Source organism: Cetorhinus maximus, chromosome 12 (assembly GCF_964194155.1).
Source record: "Cetorhinus maximus chromosome 12, sCetMax3.hap1.1, whole genome shotgun sequence".
NCBI classification, from domain to species: domain Eukaryota; kingdom Metazoa; phylum Chordata; class Chondrichthyes; order Lamniformes; family Cetorhinidae; genus Cetorhinus; species Cetorhinus maximus.
Window position 1 is genome coordinate 17,633,429 of NC_135890.1, and position 21,041 is coordinate 17,654,469.

At 41.7% G+C, this 21,041-nt stretch overlaps 1 protein-coding gene across 2 annotated transcripts in view; it reads right to left on the minus strand.

Annotated features, from left to right (window-relative positions):
* The window catches only part of ube2h (ubiquitin-conjugating enzyme E2H (UBC8 homolog, yeast)), a 120,215-nt gene that overhangs the window by 20,365 nt on the left and 78,809 nt on the right, over positions 1–21,041 (minus strand). For both annotated transcript variants that reach the window (XM_078553082.1, XM_078553080.1), the window contains one exon: positions 3,566–3,605. In XM_078553082.1, coding sequence (XP_078409208.1) covers positions 3,566–3,605 — 40 coding nt within the window. The remainder of the gene's footprint in view (positions 1–3,565; positions 3,606–21,041) is intronic.

The window sequence follows — 21,041 nt, forward strand, 5'->3', positions numbered from 1 at the left end:
TGAATTCTCTCTTGTTGGAGCTGGTCATTGCCTGGCACTTGTGTGGCACGAATGTTACTTGCCACTTGTCAGCCCAAGCCTGGATATTGGGCATGGATTGTTTCAGTATCTGAGTTGTCGCAATGGTGCTGAACATTGTGCAATCAGAGAACATCCCTACTTCTGACCTTATGATGGAAGGAAGGTCATTGGTGAAGCAGCTGAAGATGGTTGGGCCAAGGACACTAATCTGAGGAACTCCTACAGTGATGTCTTGGAGCTGAGTTGACTGACCTCCAACAACCACAACCATCTTCCTTTGTGCTAGGTATGACTCCAACCAGCAGAGGATTTTCCCCGATTCCCATTTGCTAGGGCTCCTTGATGCCACACTCAGTCAAATGCTAATGTCAAGGGCAGTCACTCTCACCTTGGGAATTCAGCTCTTTTGTCCATGTTTGAACCAAGGCTGTAATGAGGTCAGGAGCTGAGTGGCCTTGGCGGAACCCAAACTGGGCATCAGTGAGCAGGTTATTTCTAAGCAAGTGCCACTTGATAGCACTGTTGATGACTCCTTCTATCACTTTACTGATGACCACGAGTAGACTGATGGGGCAGTAATTGGCTGGGTTGGATTTGTCCTGTTTTTTGTGTATAGGACATACCTGGGCAATTTTCCACATAGCCGTGTAGATGCCAGTGTTGTAGCTGTACTGAAACAGTTGGCTAGGGGGCGCGGCAAGTTCTGGAGCACAAGTCTTCAGTACTATTGCCAGAATGTTGTCAGGGCCCATGGCCTTTGCAGTATCCAGTGCCCTCAGCTGTTTCTTGATATCATGTGGAATGAATCGAATTGGCTGAAGACTGGCATCTGTGATGCTGGGGACCTCCAGAGGAGGCCAAGATTGATCATCCACTTGGAACTTCTGGCTGAAGATTGTAGCAAATGCTTCAGCCTTATTTTTTGCATTGATGTGCTGGGCTCCTCAATCATTGAGGATGGGGATATTTGTGGAGCTTTCTCTTCCAGTGAGTTAATTGTCCACCACCATTCACGACTGGATGTTGCAGGACTGCAGAGCTTGGGTCTGATCCGTTGTTTGTGGGTTCGCTCAGCCCTGTCTATCACTTGCTGCTAATGCGTTTTGGCACACAAGTAGTCCTGTGTTATAGCTTCACCAGGGTGACATCTCATTTTTAGGTATGCCTGGTGTTGCTCCTGGCATGTCCTCCACTTCATTGAACCACGGTTGATCCCCTGGCTTGATGGTAATGCTAGAGTGGGGGATATGCTGGGCCATGAGGTTACAGATTGCGTTCAAGTGCAATTCTGCTGCTGCTGATGGCCCACAGCATTTCATGGATGCACAGTCTAGAGTTGCTAGATCTGTTCGAAAACTATCCCATTTAGCACAGTCGTAGTGCCACGCAACACAATGGAGGGTATCCTCAATGTGAAGGCGGGACTTCATCTCCATAGGGACACGGCGGTGGTCACTCCTACCTTTACTGTCATGGACAGATGCATCTGCAGCAGGCAGGTTGGTGAGGATGAAGTCAAGTATGTTTTTCCCTCTTGTTGGTTCCACATGTCGCAGACCCAGTCTAGCAGCAATGTCATTTAGGACTTAGCCAGCTCAGTCAGTAGTGGTGCTACTGAGCCACTCTGCGATAGACATTGAAGTCCCCCATCCAGAGTACATTCTGAGCCCTTGCCACCCTCAGTGCTTCCTCCAAGTGGTGTTCAACATGGAGGAGCACTTATTCATCAGCTGAGGGAGGGTGGTACATGGTAATCAGCAGGGGCTTTCCTTGCCCATGTTTGAACTGATGCCATGAGACTTCATGTAGTCCAGAGCTGATGTCGAGGACTCCTAGGGCAACTCCCTTCCGAATGTATACCCCTGTGCCACCACCTCTGCTGGGCCTGTCCTGCCGGTGGGATAGGGCATACCCAGGGATGGTGATGGTGTCTGGGACATTATCTGTAAAGTATGATTCCGTGAGGATGACTATGACAGGCTGTTGCTTTACTAGTCTGTGAGACAGCTCTCCCAATTTCGGCACTAGCCCCCAGGTGTTAGTAAGGAGGACTTTGCAGGGTCAACAGGGCTGAGATTGCCATTTCCGTTGCCTAGGTCGATGCCAGGTGGTCCAACCAGTTTCATTTCTTTTTTGTGACTATGTAGCGGTTTGTTACAACTGAATGGCTTGCTAGGCCATATCAGAGGGCATTTCAGAGTCAACTACACTGCTGTGGGTCTGGAGTCACGTGTAGACCAGGCCAGATAAACACAACAGCTTTCCTTTCCTAAAGGACATTAGTGAACCAGATAGGTTTTTACAATAATCAGAAAACAATTAGGCTTTTAATTCCAAAATTTTATTGAATTCAAATTCCAACCTCTGCCATGGCAGGATTCAAACCCAGGTCCCCAGAGTATTACCCTGTGTCTCTGGATTACTAGTCCAGCGACAATACCATTACGCCATCATCCGCTTCATGTAGTATAAGTTGTTGTTCCCTTTATAATTGGTATTCATGCACTCATCAGGACAGAATTTGCAAGACAAGAAGCTTTTTCAGCAATACTCAAGTTCTGTACTACCAAATGACTAGAAGTCATCTTGTTTAAGTTGGACAATCCATTGACATCGAGAAGCAATGCACATCATTTTATGTTACATAACGATAAATTGTTTTGTCTAAACTGAGTGAATCCAATCATGACTGCTGATAAGCACGTTCAACCTATGTGAAATAAGGCAACTCATCAATTCATATCTGGCCTCGTTTTAATCAAGAGTTTTTCCAGTCTAACATCGAGCAACCTGAAGGCACATGTGAAAGACGTGAACCTCCAGCTTAGGTCATAAGAAAGGATGACTGATACAGCTCTGGACTATGTTATCATATAAATAGACGCAAGGCAGTGTAAGTCTATTCCCATAAAAACAAGGTGCTCAGGCTGCTTACAGGAGTGATTCATGCCACTGAACTGGAGATAACATAAAAGACAAGATTCGACACTTATAACAGAAAAATTAAAACAAAAATTCCACCCCCCCCCTCCATTATACTATACCGAAATCCTGGTGATACTGCTCAATTAATAGTTTCTGAATGCACTAATTAATAACCCACTTTTTTGTTTAAACTACTTTAATACTTCCAAATCTAAGAAATAAAATCTCTACTCTTCCTTCCCATAAATTGAACTCAAAATACTTTCCTTATGTCTCTCTCAACTTTACTTCTTCCAAAAGCAGCAGCACCTCCCATGTCTTTTGCCCCAGAGGCACCGCCACCTTGTAATTTCACGTGGGGGCCCATCATTCATGTGTGATCATTTACAATACATGTGCAATGAAATTTACTTCATTGAAGATGAGAAAGAAGAGGTAATTTTATGTGCTTAGGTACAACAGATACATAGACAGTGGTAATGTAACATCCCCTCCAACGTAACCTGTAACAATGTCATTTCTTGAAGTTGGTAGTGACTATCAGGCAAGTCAACCCCATTCTCTACTTCCTCATCCCAAAACATTCCCTTAGGTGCTGCAGGAAAATAAATTTACTTACGCTTCATCAATGTTTGGATGGAAGATTTTATTCATGAATCCTGTAAATAACCAAACATAAAACAGTCATCTTCACAGAAATGGAAAACAGAAACATTTAGAAGAAATGGGAGTGTAAACAATTTCTGCACTTTTAGAACAGGGGGTGAGAAAAAAAATCATCTCCAGCTAGTACGTGCTTTAGACTTGCAGCACTCCCCTTCAAGTTGTTAACCACACAGTTGCAACACTCCAAGGAATGAACAAACACTCTACATGGTGGACAGAGTGAAGTTTTGTGCTGCTGTTGTAGCTATGGTGCTAATTTGACTCAAGACTAGCCTCAAGTCACTATTATACAGTGGGTGCTTTGCACAGAGTTACCGCGATTAATTCTGCCCATTATTTTTGTAATATTGCTCCTACCATCTCCCAACCACCTTTCACCATTTTAAGGTTTACCTACTGAAAGGCAAATCATCATAGGTCATATTTCTTTGTTGCTTGTGCAAAGATCCTCTGTCCCTAAAATCAGAAGGTGGTAAAGTATATACAGTGTACACTGCACAGATGAAGCTAGGAACCTAGTGATAATTTATACTATTGCTTTCAACTTGCCTCAACATTAAACCCAGCACAGTGATGGACTTATGTTGTGTTAGAACATATTTGGAACCCAGTTAACGTTTAAACTGGAAATTGGAGGGTGCTTTAAGCGGAAGTTAGGTATGCTCCAACCTCTGATTGAATATGTAAGCAAGACAATGAAATGCTTACTTCAACCAAGAAGCACCTAAATATTCAAACATGACTACAGTCAGTTTCACAATCTTTCAAACAGGGTTCCTTGTCGTATTAGAGGGAAAGACAAAGACATCAGTACAGCAAATATCAGACTGCATACTAAACAGTGGCTGCTGTGTTACTAGGGAAGCCCTGGCTTATTCTGCTTCCAACAATATCCTCTGAGCTGAATGATAAGGACAACCTGATTACCAAAGTTAATGCAATTTTCAACAGCATTACCATTTCTTATCCCCATCTTTCTTGAAGGGACTGGTTTGTACTGGTGTGTGAATGGGCACTCTCTGACAGAGATAAGGAACTAGATCCCAGCACAAGTGCCGGCAAGTCATTTGCTGTAGGGGAAGCATTACAGCAATGCCTGATCACATCCTTAACTGACACTACGAGAAGCTCCCTTTCCAGCAGGAGAGAAGTGAGCAGAGATAGACGCAGAAACCCAAGTTGGAGCAACTATAACATCCCAAATGATGCCCGGGCCAAGGTCAGTTCACAAAACACAACTGGAGAACAAATGTAAAACCTTCCCAATTACATGGCTCATTTCTACAATCATATGTGTAAAACTTGCATTTATATAGTGCCTTATCACATGACCTAAACATTCCAAATTCCTTCAGTGTTTTAGGTAGGCAAGCTTGAGAGCCATTGCATGCCCAATAAGATCCCACAAACAGCATGAGATGAATTGTCAGTTTTCAGTTTTGATGGTGTTGGTTGAGAGAGGCATGTTAGCCAGGACACTGCTCTCATTCAGATGTGGTATTGGGATTTTTAACATGCTTCTAAACAAGTACGCAGGAGCTCATTTTCATTTTTTGTCTGAAGGGCAGCACTCATCGAAACTGTACTGGAGCCTCAGCCTAGTTTATGCGAGCAGGCTTGAAGTCACAACTTTCAAATGAGGCAAGGGTGCCATCAACAGAGGCAAGCTGAAATTAGACGGAGCTGGTATTAATGAACATCAGGCAGTGCACACAACCACAGCGGGGCAAAGCAAATTTTGAAAGGAAAACTTTATACTCTTCATAGTAGCAGTTTTGTGAAGGAGTTAAAGCTCAGTGAAATACTCCCAATCCATTTCATCTTCATCATTACTGCATTGGCGAGACAATTATTACATTCCTTCTCCCATAGGCAGGTCTGCACTTCTTTGCTATTTCCCAGGACAAACTATTAAGACTGCCCAACAAAAATGAATGAGTATGTGCTCCATTCATCACAGCAATCCTTGGTAGCTCTAAGAACATAAAAAAAAGCAGGAATCAACCATTTGGCGATTTGAATCTACTAATAATAATATCATGGACAATCAACCTCAACTCCACTTTTTCAACCTACCCCCATAACCCCCGATTCCCTTAATGCACAAAAAATGTATCAATCTCAGTATCCACAGTCCCCTGGAGTAAACAATTCTAAAGATTCACTCAGTCCTAAACAGTCAACCATTTATCCTGAGGCTATGATCTCTAGTTCCAGACTCTATTGCCAGGGAAACAACCTCTCAGAATATACCCCTCCAAATTCTCTAGTAATTTTATACATTGCACAAGATCATCTCCCATTCTGAACTCTAAAGAATTCTGCTCTCAGGCAAAAAAGATTCTTCCTTGGGCAAGACCACCAAAACTGTACACAATACTCCAGGTGTGGTCTCACCAAAGCCCTATGCAATTGCAGCAAGACTTTCCTACTCTCTCACTCCAACCCCCTTTTGATAAAGGCTAACATACCATTTGCCTTCCAAATTGTTTACTGTAGCTGTATGTTAATCCTCTGATTTGTGCATAGATGCAAAATCCCTCTGAATACTAACACTTACAAGTCTTTTAAAAAACTTGAGATAGTGTTTTTCTATTCTTCTGACCAGGATGGATAATTTCTGCTGATTCAAGGGGCTTTTAATTTCACTCCAGAAACCCAACACTGCTATCACCAAGACGATGATTGTGTGTAATTGTAGGTACAAGTTATTTTTCTGATGAGTTTAGTTCAATGTGAATGCCCAGCAGTGAAATTATAGATTATGCCCCAGCAAACTCAAGTTTTAATAGCCATTTGGGTGATTACAGGTCTATTACTGATAAGGTGATTAAGAGCATCACACTGGCAGCATATCACACACATCACTGAAGCAGATTTTTCTTATAGCAAATTTGTAACCAACCCCTAAATAATCCTAGTGACGAGATCAACAGTTGACTAAGGACAAAATTTATTCTTATTTCTAGTTTATTAATGCACTAACCAAATGTCATTAACAGCAAACTTTTATAACACAAATAACATTCTATTTTGTGCACGTGCCATGTTAGAAACTATTACATATTGGATAACAAGGCTGGCAGTGAGCTACAAGCCCACGACTCAAATTAAGCAGCTCACATGCCAAATCACAAACTTGAAGACTAAGCAGTATCTAGGCATTAGCAGAACCTGAATTACAGCCTTGAACACTGCCAGCTGTTCCCTATTCTGTAAAATGCATGTGGAATAATAAGTTTACTGTTAGGCAGGTGGGCCTGCTGTGATTCTGTACTTGGGTAACATGAGGATACTAAAGCTGAGAGTGATGAGAGAGACAAAGATACGGTATATGACAACACACAACAGCTTCCACTGTAGCCAGCTTCTCTGGCAGATTACCAGTAAAATACTCAGTGCTTCAAAGTGATATTTCAGCATGTTTTGAATAGTATATGAAAACTTCTTCTCTCCTTGATCCTTCTAGTCAGGACTGGTGGCCAGATGAATTACAAACTCGCATTCTCCATACTATGTGCCTTGATACTCGTCATTTCTCAATTTCTCTACATTCATCCAGGGAGTACAACAGAGCATCTAAAGACAGCTGTCGCAAAAGATTGATTAGTAAGTGCATCAAGTAGGTGGAACCAAAGATAACGGGAAAAGTCCCTTTGATCCCTGGTCTGCAGAGGTTAGTTATCTCAGCCAAAACATCAGTTGGAATACCAAAGTTAATTTCACTTGAATATAGGTTTGGGGGGGTGGGGGGAGGGGTTAAAGGAGAAGAGGGAAAAAAATCAGCCACAATTTCAGAGTAACATCCAACACCGCCTTTTGGGAGCATGTGCATATTTACGGTGAGAGTAGAATTAAGGTTTATATAAGGCTCCTTCCCCAGTCAGGGGTATAGAGAAATATCTTCAGGGCAGGGCAGAGGACTGGTGAGGGGAATGAAAGAACTCATCATGTATAGAGCAAACTGCAGACAAGTCTTGTTTTCAGTCATTACCCACACAGGGGCACTTTACAGAAGGGATCGGGGATAAAAGAAAACAGGAATGGAAACAATGGCTAATTTTTCCAATGTTAACTACAGTTTCCCACCATCTTGGTTCAGTTCTGTTAATTCAGGACACTAATTTTGAAAACTAGGCGAATAACTGATCAATGCCTCCACTCTTGTGCCTTACATATTACATTCAGCAGATTTGTCAAAGTAAGCAAATTGCAAGCCAAGACATTGGGTGAAACCAAGATTCAACTGTTTTACAAACAATGCATTTACAGAATTCGTTGCAGTCACTAGACATTGTATAATTATTAGAAAAACACCCATCTGCATGTCAATACACTTCAGTGTGCTAAGTTTTTTTTAATGATATGCTTAGTTCAACATCTGGAATTGCTGTTAATGCTACGTCACCTTTAGTGCAGCTCAGCTCAAAATGTACTCTCCAGACAAATCAATTTTGGAAGCCCAAAATCTAATTGGATCTACCACTGGAAGCTTTTTGAAGTAGATATTTTACTGAGACTGAACACATGGCCATTGCAGTTCATTAGAATCCTGTGGACAACTCTGCAGATTAGCCCTTTGGACATCAGAGAACTATCCTACTGGTGCTTTCACTGTGCTCTGCATCCATCAGCATTTGACGAATGCTTCATTAGATGAGCCAGTAGACAGCATTAAACCAGATTTGCACTGCATCATTCTAGTAGAGGAGATACTATGATGCGTGTGTTCAGGCTAAGTATAAACACCAGTAATAAGCACTGCTGTTCAACATTCAAGGACACACTCCTCAAAAAGCCCCGTTTAGAAAGGGTGCCAACCCAGAAATCAAAATGGGCACAGGAGGATGTAATGCCAATAATAGGATCAGGTTCAAGTTTGGCTTTTTTTTTTAAAAAAGGAAAAGTTGCCTGGAAGGATGACACAAAGCACTTTCTGTTGAAAATATTTCTCCAGCTCTCTCCTGAGAGCACACATTGAAGGCTATGAAGATTGGTATAGAAAAATCTTCGAATGTTGTGCCTCAGACCAATATTTTGATCCTCCAAGTCAGTCCACTGATGCTGGTTATGGCAGTGGACTGTGCAAATCAGACTGCTCTGTGCAATGGATGTCAGCACGTGGGACTAGGTGGGGCCCAACCAGATAGCATCTGGCCCAAGAGAAGAGTTATCGGCTGAGTACTGATGAAGCTGAAGCGGTTTCACAAAATCAGCTGCTCCAAATTGTGTCTCAGGCCAGACAAGAAATGTGGCTTCCATTAAAATTAATGTTTTAATATGCACGCAAAACATCAATATTAACGATGGTAACTGGAGTGACTGGAGGGAAGCAGAGCATGAACAGTGTATACAAAGGTTCAAACCTCAGGATATTTACAACAAGATTGGTTATGTGGCCCCAAGTACAGTTTTACATTAGTAATCTGCATAGAAAGTGGCCCCAAGTACATTTGTACATTAGTAATCTGCATAGAAAGTTCTCCCGATTCACCTTCCCATTTTTTTTTTTTACTTATCCCAACAGATCTTGACTGAGTGAGAGTGGGAGATGAGACTATTAGGGGGAAAAAATTATATTTCAGAAATTTTCAGAGAACTTATTCAAGAACTAGACTTTGATACTGGACAGGTGGCAGCCGCACTGTTAAATTCAGAACCATTTTAATAATGAGGGACTCTTTGCAGATCGGTTTTATTAGTCCAGTAGCAAATGTTCCTCAGGTTGGGGTTGAGTATATCGACCTTTGACTCCAGCTCTCCCTGGTGCCTGAAATTGAATGTGTTCCTTTCCCCAAAAGCTTAAAACTCACCTTCAACAGCACAAAAAGCCAAGTGGATGCAGACATGGCAGACAACTGGTGTAGCCAGTCAGACAGATCTGATGGGACCACATTAAACACTATCTGGGTCCTGCTCTCATCTGCCAAGTGTTCATTGTTCCAGGATCATTCAGGAATGCAAAGGTAACAAAGGTAAACTGTTCCCTCCTTGATCTCCTCAGCCAATTTGCCAACTTTGATATGACTGACTACATTATCCTTCTTCAATGCTTTCCATCCTAGTCTTGAAAGGTGGGACTGGACTTACCTGGTTCCATTCTCATCTATCCAGTCACAGCCAAAGAATTCCCTGCATTGGCTTCTCTTCCCAGTCCATTATCTCTGATGTCCCCCAAGGAACTCTGCTTCACCCTCTCCCAGTTGTTATCTACATGCTATCCCTTGGCAACATCATCCAAAAACAGGTCAGTTGCCACATGTACACCAACAATATCCAACTTTATCCCAACAGCAATTCTCTCGACCTCAAGTTGTGAGGCTGCTTGCCCAATATCCAGTATTTCCTTCAATTAAATATTGGGAAAAAAAAGCTATTTTCTTCAGTCCCCATCACAAAATCTGTTCCATAGCCACCTACTTCATCCCTCTCCCTGGCAACCGTTCGTAACTTTGGTTTCGTATTTTACCCCAAGATGAGTCCACATTATACCCTCCACTAACTTGGAAGTCATCCAAAACTCTGCTGCCATAACTTTCACCAAGTCTCATTCACCTATCATCCAGGTACTCGCTGACCTACATCAGCTCCCGGTTGAACACCTCAATTTTAAGCATTTTTACGCTTCTTTTAAAATCTTTCCATAGTCTTGGGCCTCCCTATCTCTAGTCTCCTTCAACCCTACCTTCAGATATCTGTGGTCCTCCAAATTCTGGCCTCGAGCTTCCCTAATTTTAAAATCACAATACCTATGGTGGCCAAGCCTTCAGCTGCCAAGGCCCTAAGCTCTGGAATTCCCTCTCCACCCCTCTTTCCTATTTTAAGACACTCATTAAAATCTACCTCTTCGACCAAGTTTTTGTTCATCTTTCCCTAATATTTCCTCATGTAGCTGTCCAATTCTGGTCGATAATACTTCTGTGAAGGACCTTGGAACATTTTACTATATTAATGGCATTATATAAATACAAGCTGTTGGTGTTTAAAGTCAATGGGAAAATCTTTCAAAAGGAACCCGTTGAACTTGTCAACAGCCATAAAATACACAGTCCACGGGGCAGAAAAGTTGACTGGCGAGGAACGGGACTACTTTTGTTCACCCGAATTCAGTTATGGCCTGCGTGGCTTTCTATCCACCAGCTATCAACAGATATCAGGAACGTCAAGTTTTTTTTTTTACTGCTAGGTTCTGTGAGCCAAGCTAGTATGTTCATTCTATAATGTAAGAGAGATCACTTAAATATTGCTTTTAAATAATCGATTTGTATGTGCATTTTTTTTTCCAGATTAGCCAACTCCATCCTCTCCATTCTCAAAATACCCTATTACCAAACATACAGAAGATAATATTGGGGACATGGAATAAAGCGAACCTGTGGTTACTTCCCATTCAGGAAAAATCTACCGTCTCCAGCTGTTGCCTCACCCCAACAGGCCTGTTAAAGGTGGTCGTTCCAGGTGAGGAATTAGACTCCATGAGAAGCGTGTGGCACCACCTCTCCAAACATCTATGCTTTCTAAACAGGGGGAGGTCATGTCGAGGTCAGCCTGCTCTGAGTAGATGGAGTTTAAGAATATAGACACATATTCCTCCGTCATTCTAATACAGAATGAGAAAGAACAGCTAATGTGGACAGCATGGATTTAAATCGTGTGCTTAGAAATTCTCTCTTTTTATCACAGTGACACTGATAACATTGATAGATGAAGAATTTCAGGTCCAAGACATTGCAGTCTAAGGACAGGCACATACGGATCATTAAGTAAATGAGCTAGTTGGCAGGAATGACATAACAGAGCTAGAAGGGTTGTTCGGTTAAAACACAGACTTTCAAAAATGGCATTGAGAAAAACAGGAGCATAAAGAGAAATTTTCTGCAATATAAATACGGAAATAAATTTATTTTACTCTAGAGATTGCAAGAGATAATACAAAGGCTTACACAGCAAAGGCTCCTGCCCCCCACCTGACCCTCCCATAACTGTCCAGCTCTGTTCAATGACCCAACTGTTATAAAAGACGAATCCAGCAAGAACTAAATAATGAAGAAAATGATATAACGAGATACACAAAAAGTTTCACTAGGTCGAAACCAAGATAGTATGAACAGGCCCAGATAAGCTCTACATGCAAATTTTAGACAGGGCTAAAATGTACCGCTCTTAAGATGGATGTTTTGACATAGAAGTTAATTATCAGGTGTATTACTGTACTGTACTGTCTCTAGCTTTTTGAATTTGTTTAAAGGGTAAGGAAGGAATTACTAACATAGGGCACAGCTGCACCTTGTAAAACTTGTAAGGCTCAATCCATTGCACACAAAAACCCAGTCACAGCACAGCTTAACCTTTACCCCAAATGCTGCTGCCAACACTGCAGTTACAAATAGCAAATAGGACGTGCAGTTTATATAATGTCTAGCTTTAAAATTCTGCTCGAAACATTGCTACTTCAAAGCAGATAAAAAAAAAAGTGAACCTGCTTACAGACCCAAAGTTAAGAGCCTTAAACTCTGGAAAAATAAGGGGCACTAGAAAGGGGCACTGAATTTGGATACCATTATACCGTGCCTACTTTATTTTAAGGGTTGTGAGGTGATGATCGAATGACTAAATAACTTCAGAAGTGGAAACTGACAAAGTTCAGAGACTGGCTATTAAACCTTAGTTGCAATGTTCACCTCAGTTAAAAAAACGACATACACTCTACTACAAAAAGCAATACAACTTGGCCAAAGCAAATAACACACTAAAGAAACAAAGCTTCTGTTGGGAAGAAGTGCAGGAGATTCAGTTGTATGCAAATCCACCACAAACTGAACGGTGTGCACATCTCAATCATCTAAAACACCGTCTCCCCACAGAAACACAGCTAGTCACACTAAGCAGCACAAACTATTGGAAGCTCCTATGAAATATTTTATGAGCTTTACAAACCCTCAGAATGCACGTACTCGCAACAAATGCTAAAACAGCTCTTCAAATTCATCACTCTATGAAATGCACACTGCCATCCACCAAGCTAAGAATGGTATGTCACCAGGCTCAGGTGCCACTCCAGCTGAAATACTTTAAGTGGCCCAACCATTAGACAACACTTCAGAATCTAACAGGTCTGGGATGGGGTGATGCTTCCAGTTCAAGAATGAGTCTGTCACACAAGGACAATGGTTAAACACCCTGATTGTGGAAAGTACAGTAACACCTTGCTCTTGTCTGCTGCGAGGATCATCCAGTGCCATCTGAGCAACATCCCTCCTGATGTTCAAAGCAGTTTTCGATCAAAGTTAAATATTGCAGGCTGTAGGACCAATTCAGGAAAATGAAAGTACAACAAAACTTGTTCATTATAACTCTCAAAACGACAAAGGCTTCCACCACTATGCAGGTGGGAATTGTGAACATTTCTGACAAGTTTAATTGATGAGAATTGACAGTTACATGTTTGCATGTTGAGATGAAAGATTGCCAAACAAGGGTGACTCTGGCACCCATTCTATTTGGCCTCTTCTGCACTACCATGGTGTCAGGCCAGAGAAGGATTGCACATTCAGTTTAGGACAGTAGGAATTCAATGCAATTTATGCAGACCACAAGCAAAAGCTGAAATTAAAGTTAGCAATCTAGGGGCCCTGTTAACCAAAAGTGTGTTGCTTCACAACCAAATGCTGAACTGTCCTTTCTCAGTTATGAAACAGCTGCGTAAACAGTTGGAGAAGAGAGTGGTGGCATTGTGGTAATGTCACTGGACTAGTGATCCAGAGGCCCAGGCTAATGTTCTGGGTAAATGGGTCCAAATCCCACCATGGCAGCTGATGGAATTTAAAAATTCAATTAAATCTGGAATTGAAAGCTAGTCTCTTCCATTGATTGTCATAAAAATCTATCTGGTTCATTAATGTCCTTTAGGGAAGGAAATCTGTCTCATCTGACCTACATGTGACTCCAGATCCACAGCAATGCAGTTGACTCTTAACTGCTGTCAAGGCCAATTCAGGGTGGGCAATAAATGCTGGACTTGCCAGTGACACCCACATCACATAAACAAAAACAAAAATTAGTGTTTCCTCACAGGAGCATTCCTGAGAAAAGGAATGAATTTGAAGACCATCAGCAAACACTATAATTCTCAACTGAAGATGGCAGACATCAAATTGAAGGAAAATTAGATTCTGTCCTAGGGACTGTCCTGGTGACCGTTCACACCACCTTCACCCCACACAGTTCAGTACAGCAATTTTCTGACCCAGAAAGCATCATTGGCAAAGGGATGCTTGCTCAACATTTTCTTTCTTTAAAACTTGACTTTTCATTGCCATTTCAAGAAACATTCAAATGAATTAGTTTCAGAATTATGACATACTTCATATTAAAAACACAAGGGAATTAAGTAGTGCGGTGAGTTACACGTTTCACTCCTGGTTTCTCTTCAAATTCAGTCTAGAAGATGGGATGCAAGTCTCCTCTGTCTGCTGGTTGCCAGCAACAGCAGTTTGCGCACATACCCACCCCAATTTCAAGTCAACATAGGCATACAACACATACTTGCCCCTATTTCAGCATTGTCTGGTTCAATTATAATACTCAGTCGATTGTGGGTTCAAATTCATGTGAGGGTCGAGCACATAATCTAAGCTGAGATTTGTGTGCAGTACTGAGGGAATTCTGCATTGCCAGAAATGCTGGCCTTCAGATTAAACACCTGGTGGATATTAAAATATCCAACCTTTCTATCTGAACAGCAGAGACTCCTTCAGACCAACATTCCACTCAAACACCACACACAGAATAAGTGCTCATTTATGCAGCTTTGCTGTGGACCAAATGGCTGTCATGTTGCCCTACAGAATAATGATGGGGCTTCAAAACAATGCAAAATACACAAAGTATTTCAAGAAGTTTGGGAGATGTGTGATGAGACATTTTATAAATGCAAAGTTTCTGAAATTAAGATTACCAGCAAATCAGAGACATGAAATGATTGGCTCACATGCAAAACTGAAATGCTATACTGGGGTGGGGGACAAGGAAGGGATTATTGTATCTTGAAATGGGATGAGGCAAATACTGCAGATGCTGAAAATCTGAAATAAAAACAGAAAACGCTGGAACTCAGCTGGTCTGACAGCATCTGTGGAGAGAGGAACAGAGTTAACGTTGAATCCATATGACTCTCCTTCAGAGCCAAAATATTCTGTCTTCACGGTAGAAGACTGACAAAACTTCCCAAAAATAATTGAAAATCAAGAGGCGATAGGGAACGATGAACTTAAAACAATCACCATCAGGGAACAGGTGCTAGGAAAACTATTAGACTTAATGGCTGACAAGTCCCCAGGACTGGATGGCCTACATCTCCTAGGGCCTTAAAAGATGTAGCTGCACAGACAGTAGATGCATTGGTTATATTCTTCCAAAATTCTTAGATTCTGGTCAAAGAGTATTGGAAAATAGCTAATGTAACACCTTTATTCAAGAAAAGGAGGGAGGCAGAAAGTAGGACTCTATAGGCCAGTTAATCTGACATCTGTCACAGTGAACATGCTAGAATCCATTATTACGGTGGTAAAATGACAATGTGATCTGGCAGAGCCAACGTGGCTTTATGAAAGGGAAATAATGCTTAACTAATCTATTAGAGTTTTTTTGATGAAGTTACATTCAACGTGGCTAAAGGGGATCCAGCAGAGGTGGTGTACTTGGATTTCCAAAAGGCACTTGATAAGGTGCCACATCAAAGATACACAAGACAAGAGCACATAGGGGGTAACTTATTAGCATGGATAAAGGATTGGTTAGCTACCAGGAAGCAGAGGGTAGGGATAAATGGGTCTTTTTCAGATTGGCAAGCTATAATGGTGGAGTGCCACAGGGATCAGTGCTGGGTCCTCTACTATTTACAAACTATATCAATGACTAGGATGAAAGGATCAAATGTACGGTAGCTAAATTCACCAATAATACCAAGGTAGCTAGGAAAGTAAGTTGTCAAGAGGTGGTAGAGTAGGCAAAGGGATATAGACAGGATAAGTGTGTGGGTAAAAACTTGGCAGATGGAGTATAACTTGAGTAAATGTGAACTTGCTCACTTTGGCAGGAAGAATAAAAAAGCAATGTACTATTTAAATGGAGAAAGATTGCAGAACTCTGTGGTACAGTGGATCTGGGTGTCCTGGTACATGAATCACAATATTAGTATGCAGGCACAGCAAGTGATTAGGAAAGCAAATTGAATGTCGGCATTTATTGCAAGAAGAATGGAATTTAAAATTGGGGAAGTTTTACTGTAGATGTACAGGGCCTTGGTGAAACTACATCAGGAGTACTGTGTACAGTTTTGGTTTCCTTATTTGGAAAAAAGATACAATTGCTTTAGAAGCAGTTGAGAGAGGGTTCACTCGACTCATTCTTGGGATGAAGGGGTTTTCTAATGAAGAAAGGTTGAACAGGGTAGGCTTATACCCATTGGAGTTTAGAAGAAAGAGAGGTGATCACAGTGGAACATAGGATCATGAGGGGATTAGATAGGCTGGATACCAGGAGCATATCCCTCATGGAGGAAAACTAGAACTCGGGGACATAGTTCAATATAAGAGGTCTCCCTCTTAAGACAGAAGTGAGGAGAAATTTTGAGTCATTAGAGTGTGGAATTCTCTTCCCCAGAAGGTAGTGGCGGCTGGGTCTTTAAACATATCAAGGCTGAGTTAGATAGATTTTTGTTGGAGAAGGGAGTCGAGGATTATGGGGTGCAGACAGGAAAGTGTAGTTTAGACCACAACCAGATCAGCCATGATCTTATTGAATGGTAGAGCAGACTTGAATGGCTAAATGGCCTACTCCTGCTCCTGAGTCCTATGTTTAAAAGCATGAAAGAGCGGCATTAAATTACCCAAGTGATTATACAAGCACACATGTGCAAAACAGTTTCTGCAGCATTACCACTGTTCTCCTTGCAGAACAAAAGGTTGAAGAGATTTAACAGGCATACATGGGGAGGCAGTGGCATAGTGGTATTGTCACTAGGCTAGTATTCTGGAGACCTAGGGTAATGCTCTGGTGGCCCGGGCTCAAATCCCAACACAGCAGATGGTGAAATTTGAATTCAATAAAAAAAAAATCTGGAATTAAAAGTCTGATTATAACCACAAAACCATTGTCGACTGTCGTAAAAACCTGTCTGGTTCACGAATATCCTTCAGGGAAGGAAATCTGCCAACCTTACCTGGTCTGGCCTACATGTAATTCCAGACCCACAGCAATGTGGTTGACTCTAAATGCCCTCTGCACAAGGGAAATTAGGGATGGGTAAGGGTAATAAAGGCTGGCCTAGCCAGCGATGTCCACATCTCATGAATGAATAAAAAACAAATTCAAAATCATGAGTGAATTATACAGCAAATAGAAGAGACATGCTCCCACTAGCAGAAGGGTCGAGAACCAGAGGACACAGGTTTAAGGTGATTGGCGAAAGAACCAACGGCAAAATGAGGAAAAACATTATTGCGCGAATAGTTAAGATCTGGAATGCAGTAGTCCAGAGGGTGTTGGAGCCAGGTTCAATCATGGTTTTCAAAAGGGAATGGGATAAGCACCATAAGAGAAAAATATTGCAGGGTTATGGAGAAAGGGCAGCAGGGCGGGGCTAGCTAAATTGTTCTTGCAGAAAGCCTGCATGCACTCGACAGGCTAAATGCCTCCTCCTGTGCTGTAACATTTCTATGATTCTATCTCTAATTCTTTCTAACACCGACAATTCCAAAAATCCACAAAGATCTGTCCTTTGACAATATTATTTATATTTATAACATGTCGCCAACTTCCATAACTACAGTGATATGATCAAGCTATTCCTCTTCACATCTCCCAACCTCTACCATCGAGGCTTCTTTTCTCCAACATACAGTTTGATGAACTGTAATTTTCCTCCATTTAAAATGCCTGGAAGACTGAAACCACCGTTTTTCATCACTGCCACAACTATGTATTCACACTATTGTCTCTGCACCACCACCACCCCACCACACATCCTTAACCTCCCTTAGTACCAGCCCACAATTACATGAATTTCATCATTTAAGTGAGAAAAATAGTGCAGTGCAAAGTTCAGCCCTGACAGCCCAAGGTAAAAAAAAATCGAGTCCTGGCAGCCCAGATGGCTGAACAGAATTAAAAAAATTATTGTAGTTTAATTTCCTGTTTCCATGTCCTGCTATAAAGTTGTAACTCTTGCTGGGGTACAGATATGCACTGACCTCACTCCTTTACCTCTTCCAAATGGCCTTTATGCTCACTGTTAAGAGTGAGCAACAACATTTTTTTTTAACCATGGAGAATATCATACTCTAGCTTACACTCGCGTGATTCTCAGCTGCACACCATCAGGTAGGAACACGATCACGAGCAAAGAAGCTGACCGATCTTCCTATCCCTTATCTAGGAGCACCCCAGGCTAAATGTAGCTCTCCCACAACAGACAAAAGTCAAACCTGGGATCTTCGTCTGGTTCAATTACACATTGATATTTACCAAATGGGACACTCAAGAGATGTCAGACATTTAATTGAAGACCGGTTTGGACAAAATACAGTTTCTCCTGAATTCAGTGCTCAACTGCATAAAAAAGTTCCTCTTCTAGAAAATGGCAAATTTCCTTTCAAAGGCAAAGGAACTTCCTGCCACTGTTCTGTTCTCCAGAATTCTTTTCATGTTTAGGCTAGAGTGTTACAAATTATTTTTAATTTGCAAATGGTGCATGAAGTTATAATTTCACTGACACCCTTTTCATTTTAAAAACTACCTTCTAAGGATAAACGCAATAATAGTCAGTTTATCGAGACATCTTTCATGTCGTCACTCTCGCATGATGACACACTCCTGAGCACAATCTTGCTTTGACAGACAGCACTGCAATAAGCAAGGAGAATAATAGAATCATACAGCACAAAAGGAGACCATTTAGCCCATCATTAATGAGGAGTTCTTTGAAAATTTACTTGAAACTTTAAAAGACAATTACTGTTGATGGATCACTACAGCTAGAAGGGACTTGTGGCAGGACATACAACTTTTAAACCCAGCTGCTAGCAATTGATAAAATGGCCAGATTAGGATTTATTGGAATAAATTTGCCGAGTCAATGCACATCTTCAAGGAAGTCCTCTCCTCTCAAGTTATTTTTGAAATTCTTGAATTCCACAGTAATAGCTACAAGATAAGATGGAAAACCTCAAAGAAAACAACTTGAAAAAAGTCAATATCCCACAATATCCCAAAATAGGATTTATGGGGAGAAAATAAATCAAGAGGACAATTTATATGTTGGGGGAGGGGCATGCTTGGGAATGAATACAGAGCTCCCAAAGTTCAAATAAACAAGGATCAGTGCATTCTGCCCCCTCCTCCTGCATCTAATTTAAAAACATGAACAAATTTAATCTAAGACAGCAAAAAGCACATGCAATTTAAAAGATAATTAGTCATCTGGACGTGGACATCTCTAGCAAGGCCAGTATTTACTGCCTATTTCTAATTGGTCCTGCTGTCTGTGCAGTGAAGGGGCTCCCACAGAGCCATTAGGTAGAGAGTTCCACGATTTTGACCCAGTGACAAAGAAACAGCAATGTATGCGTCATGTGCCTACTCTTTGAAAGAGCTATCCAATTAGTCCCGCTCACCACCTCTTTCCCTAGAGTCCTGTACATTGTTCCTTTTTAAGTATATATACAATTCCCTTTTGAAAATTACTATTGAATCTGCCTCCATGAACCTTTCAAGCAGTGCGTTCACGATCATACCTTGCTGTGTCTAACAAATTCTTGCCACCCTATGGTTCTTTGCCTATTATCTGAAATCTATGTAGTATCGTTACTGACAGGAGGTGCAGATCCTCCCAGAGACATCAAGATCCACTGCACAAAATGACGAGATATATAGGTTATGTATATGTCACAGAAACAGGTCATTTGCCCAACTAGCTCATGTCAGTGTTTATGCACCATCGAGACTCTTCCAAACTTTTCTCATCTAAGTACCCCATCGTAACTATCTATTCCCTTTTCTATCAAACGTTTGTCTACCTTCACCTTAAGTTCATCTATACTATTTGCTTCAAACACTTCCTATGTTTGTGAGTTCGAACATGGGTTGCTGGCAGTGCTACTATTTAAAAGGCACCAACAGTACAGAGATAATTTATAGGCATTAAGATTTCACATAGGACTTCATCTGGAAAGAGCTGACCCTAGGTAATGAGTGTGGCAGCTGAGACTGTGAAGAGATAACACAGCCAAGTAAATCCTTTCTTCATTCTTGCTCCATCACCAAAACCATTAATACTATCTCCGTATCACCAAATTCTAACTATGCCACAGCTCATCTGTTGTTCAAAACCTCATCCATGCCTTGTTACCTCCAGACCTGATTATTCCAATGGTCTCCTGGCAGGCCTGCCATCTTCATACCTACATAAACTTGAGCTCATCCAAACTCTGCTGCCCATGTCTGAACTTGTACCAAGTCCCTTTTCTTATTCTTTTATGGGAAGTAAGCATCAATGGCAAGGCCAGCATTCGTTTCCCTTCCCTTATTGCCTTGAGGTGTTGGTGAGCTGTCTTCTTCAACCACTGCAGTCCACCTGGTGTAGATATAACTACAGTTCTATGATGAAGAGTGTTCCTGGATTTTGACCCAGCAAAAGAGAAGGATAACTAAAGAGTTCCAGGTCAGGGTGGTGTGTGGCTTGGAGGGGAATTTGTAGATGGTGCTATTCATGTGTTTGTTGCCTTTGTCCTTCCAGGTGGACAAAGTCACAAGTTTGAAAGATGCTGTAGAGGAAGTCTTGGTGAGTTGCTGCAGTGCATCTTGTGCATGGTACACAATGCTGCCACTGTGCGGTGGTGGTGGAGGGAGTGAATGTTTAAGGTGATAGGTGGGGTGCCATTCAAGCTGGCTGCTTTGTCCTGGGTGCTGTTGAGCTTGTGTTGTTGAACCTGCACTCATTCAGGGAAATGGAAAGTATTCAATCACACACTTGCCTTGTGCCTTGTAGACTGTGGGTAGGCTTGGGGGAGTCAGGAGGCAAGTTACTCACTGCAGAATTCCCAGCCTTTAACCTGCTACACTATTGATATGGTTAGTCCAGTTCAGTTACTAGTTAATGGTACCCCCCAGGGTGTTGATGGTGGGGGATTCAGCAATGCTAGTGCTAGTGCTGTTGAATGTCAAGGGGCGATGGTTGGGTTCTCTCTTGTTGGAGATGGTCACTGCCTGGTACTTGTGACATGAGTATTACTTGCCACTTATCACCTCAAGTTTGAATGTTGTCCAGGTCTTGTTATGTGGTGACAGACTGCTTCAGTATCTGAGAAGTTGTAAATGGTACTGAACAGCTTCTGACTTTATGACTTCACCAATACCACTGTGTTCACTGA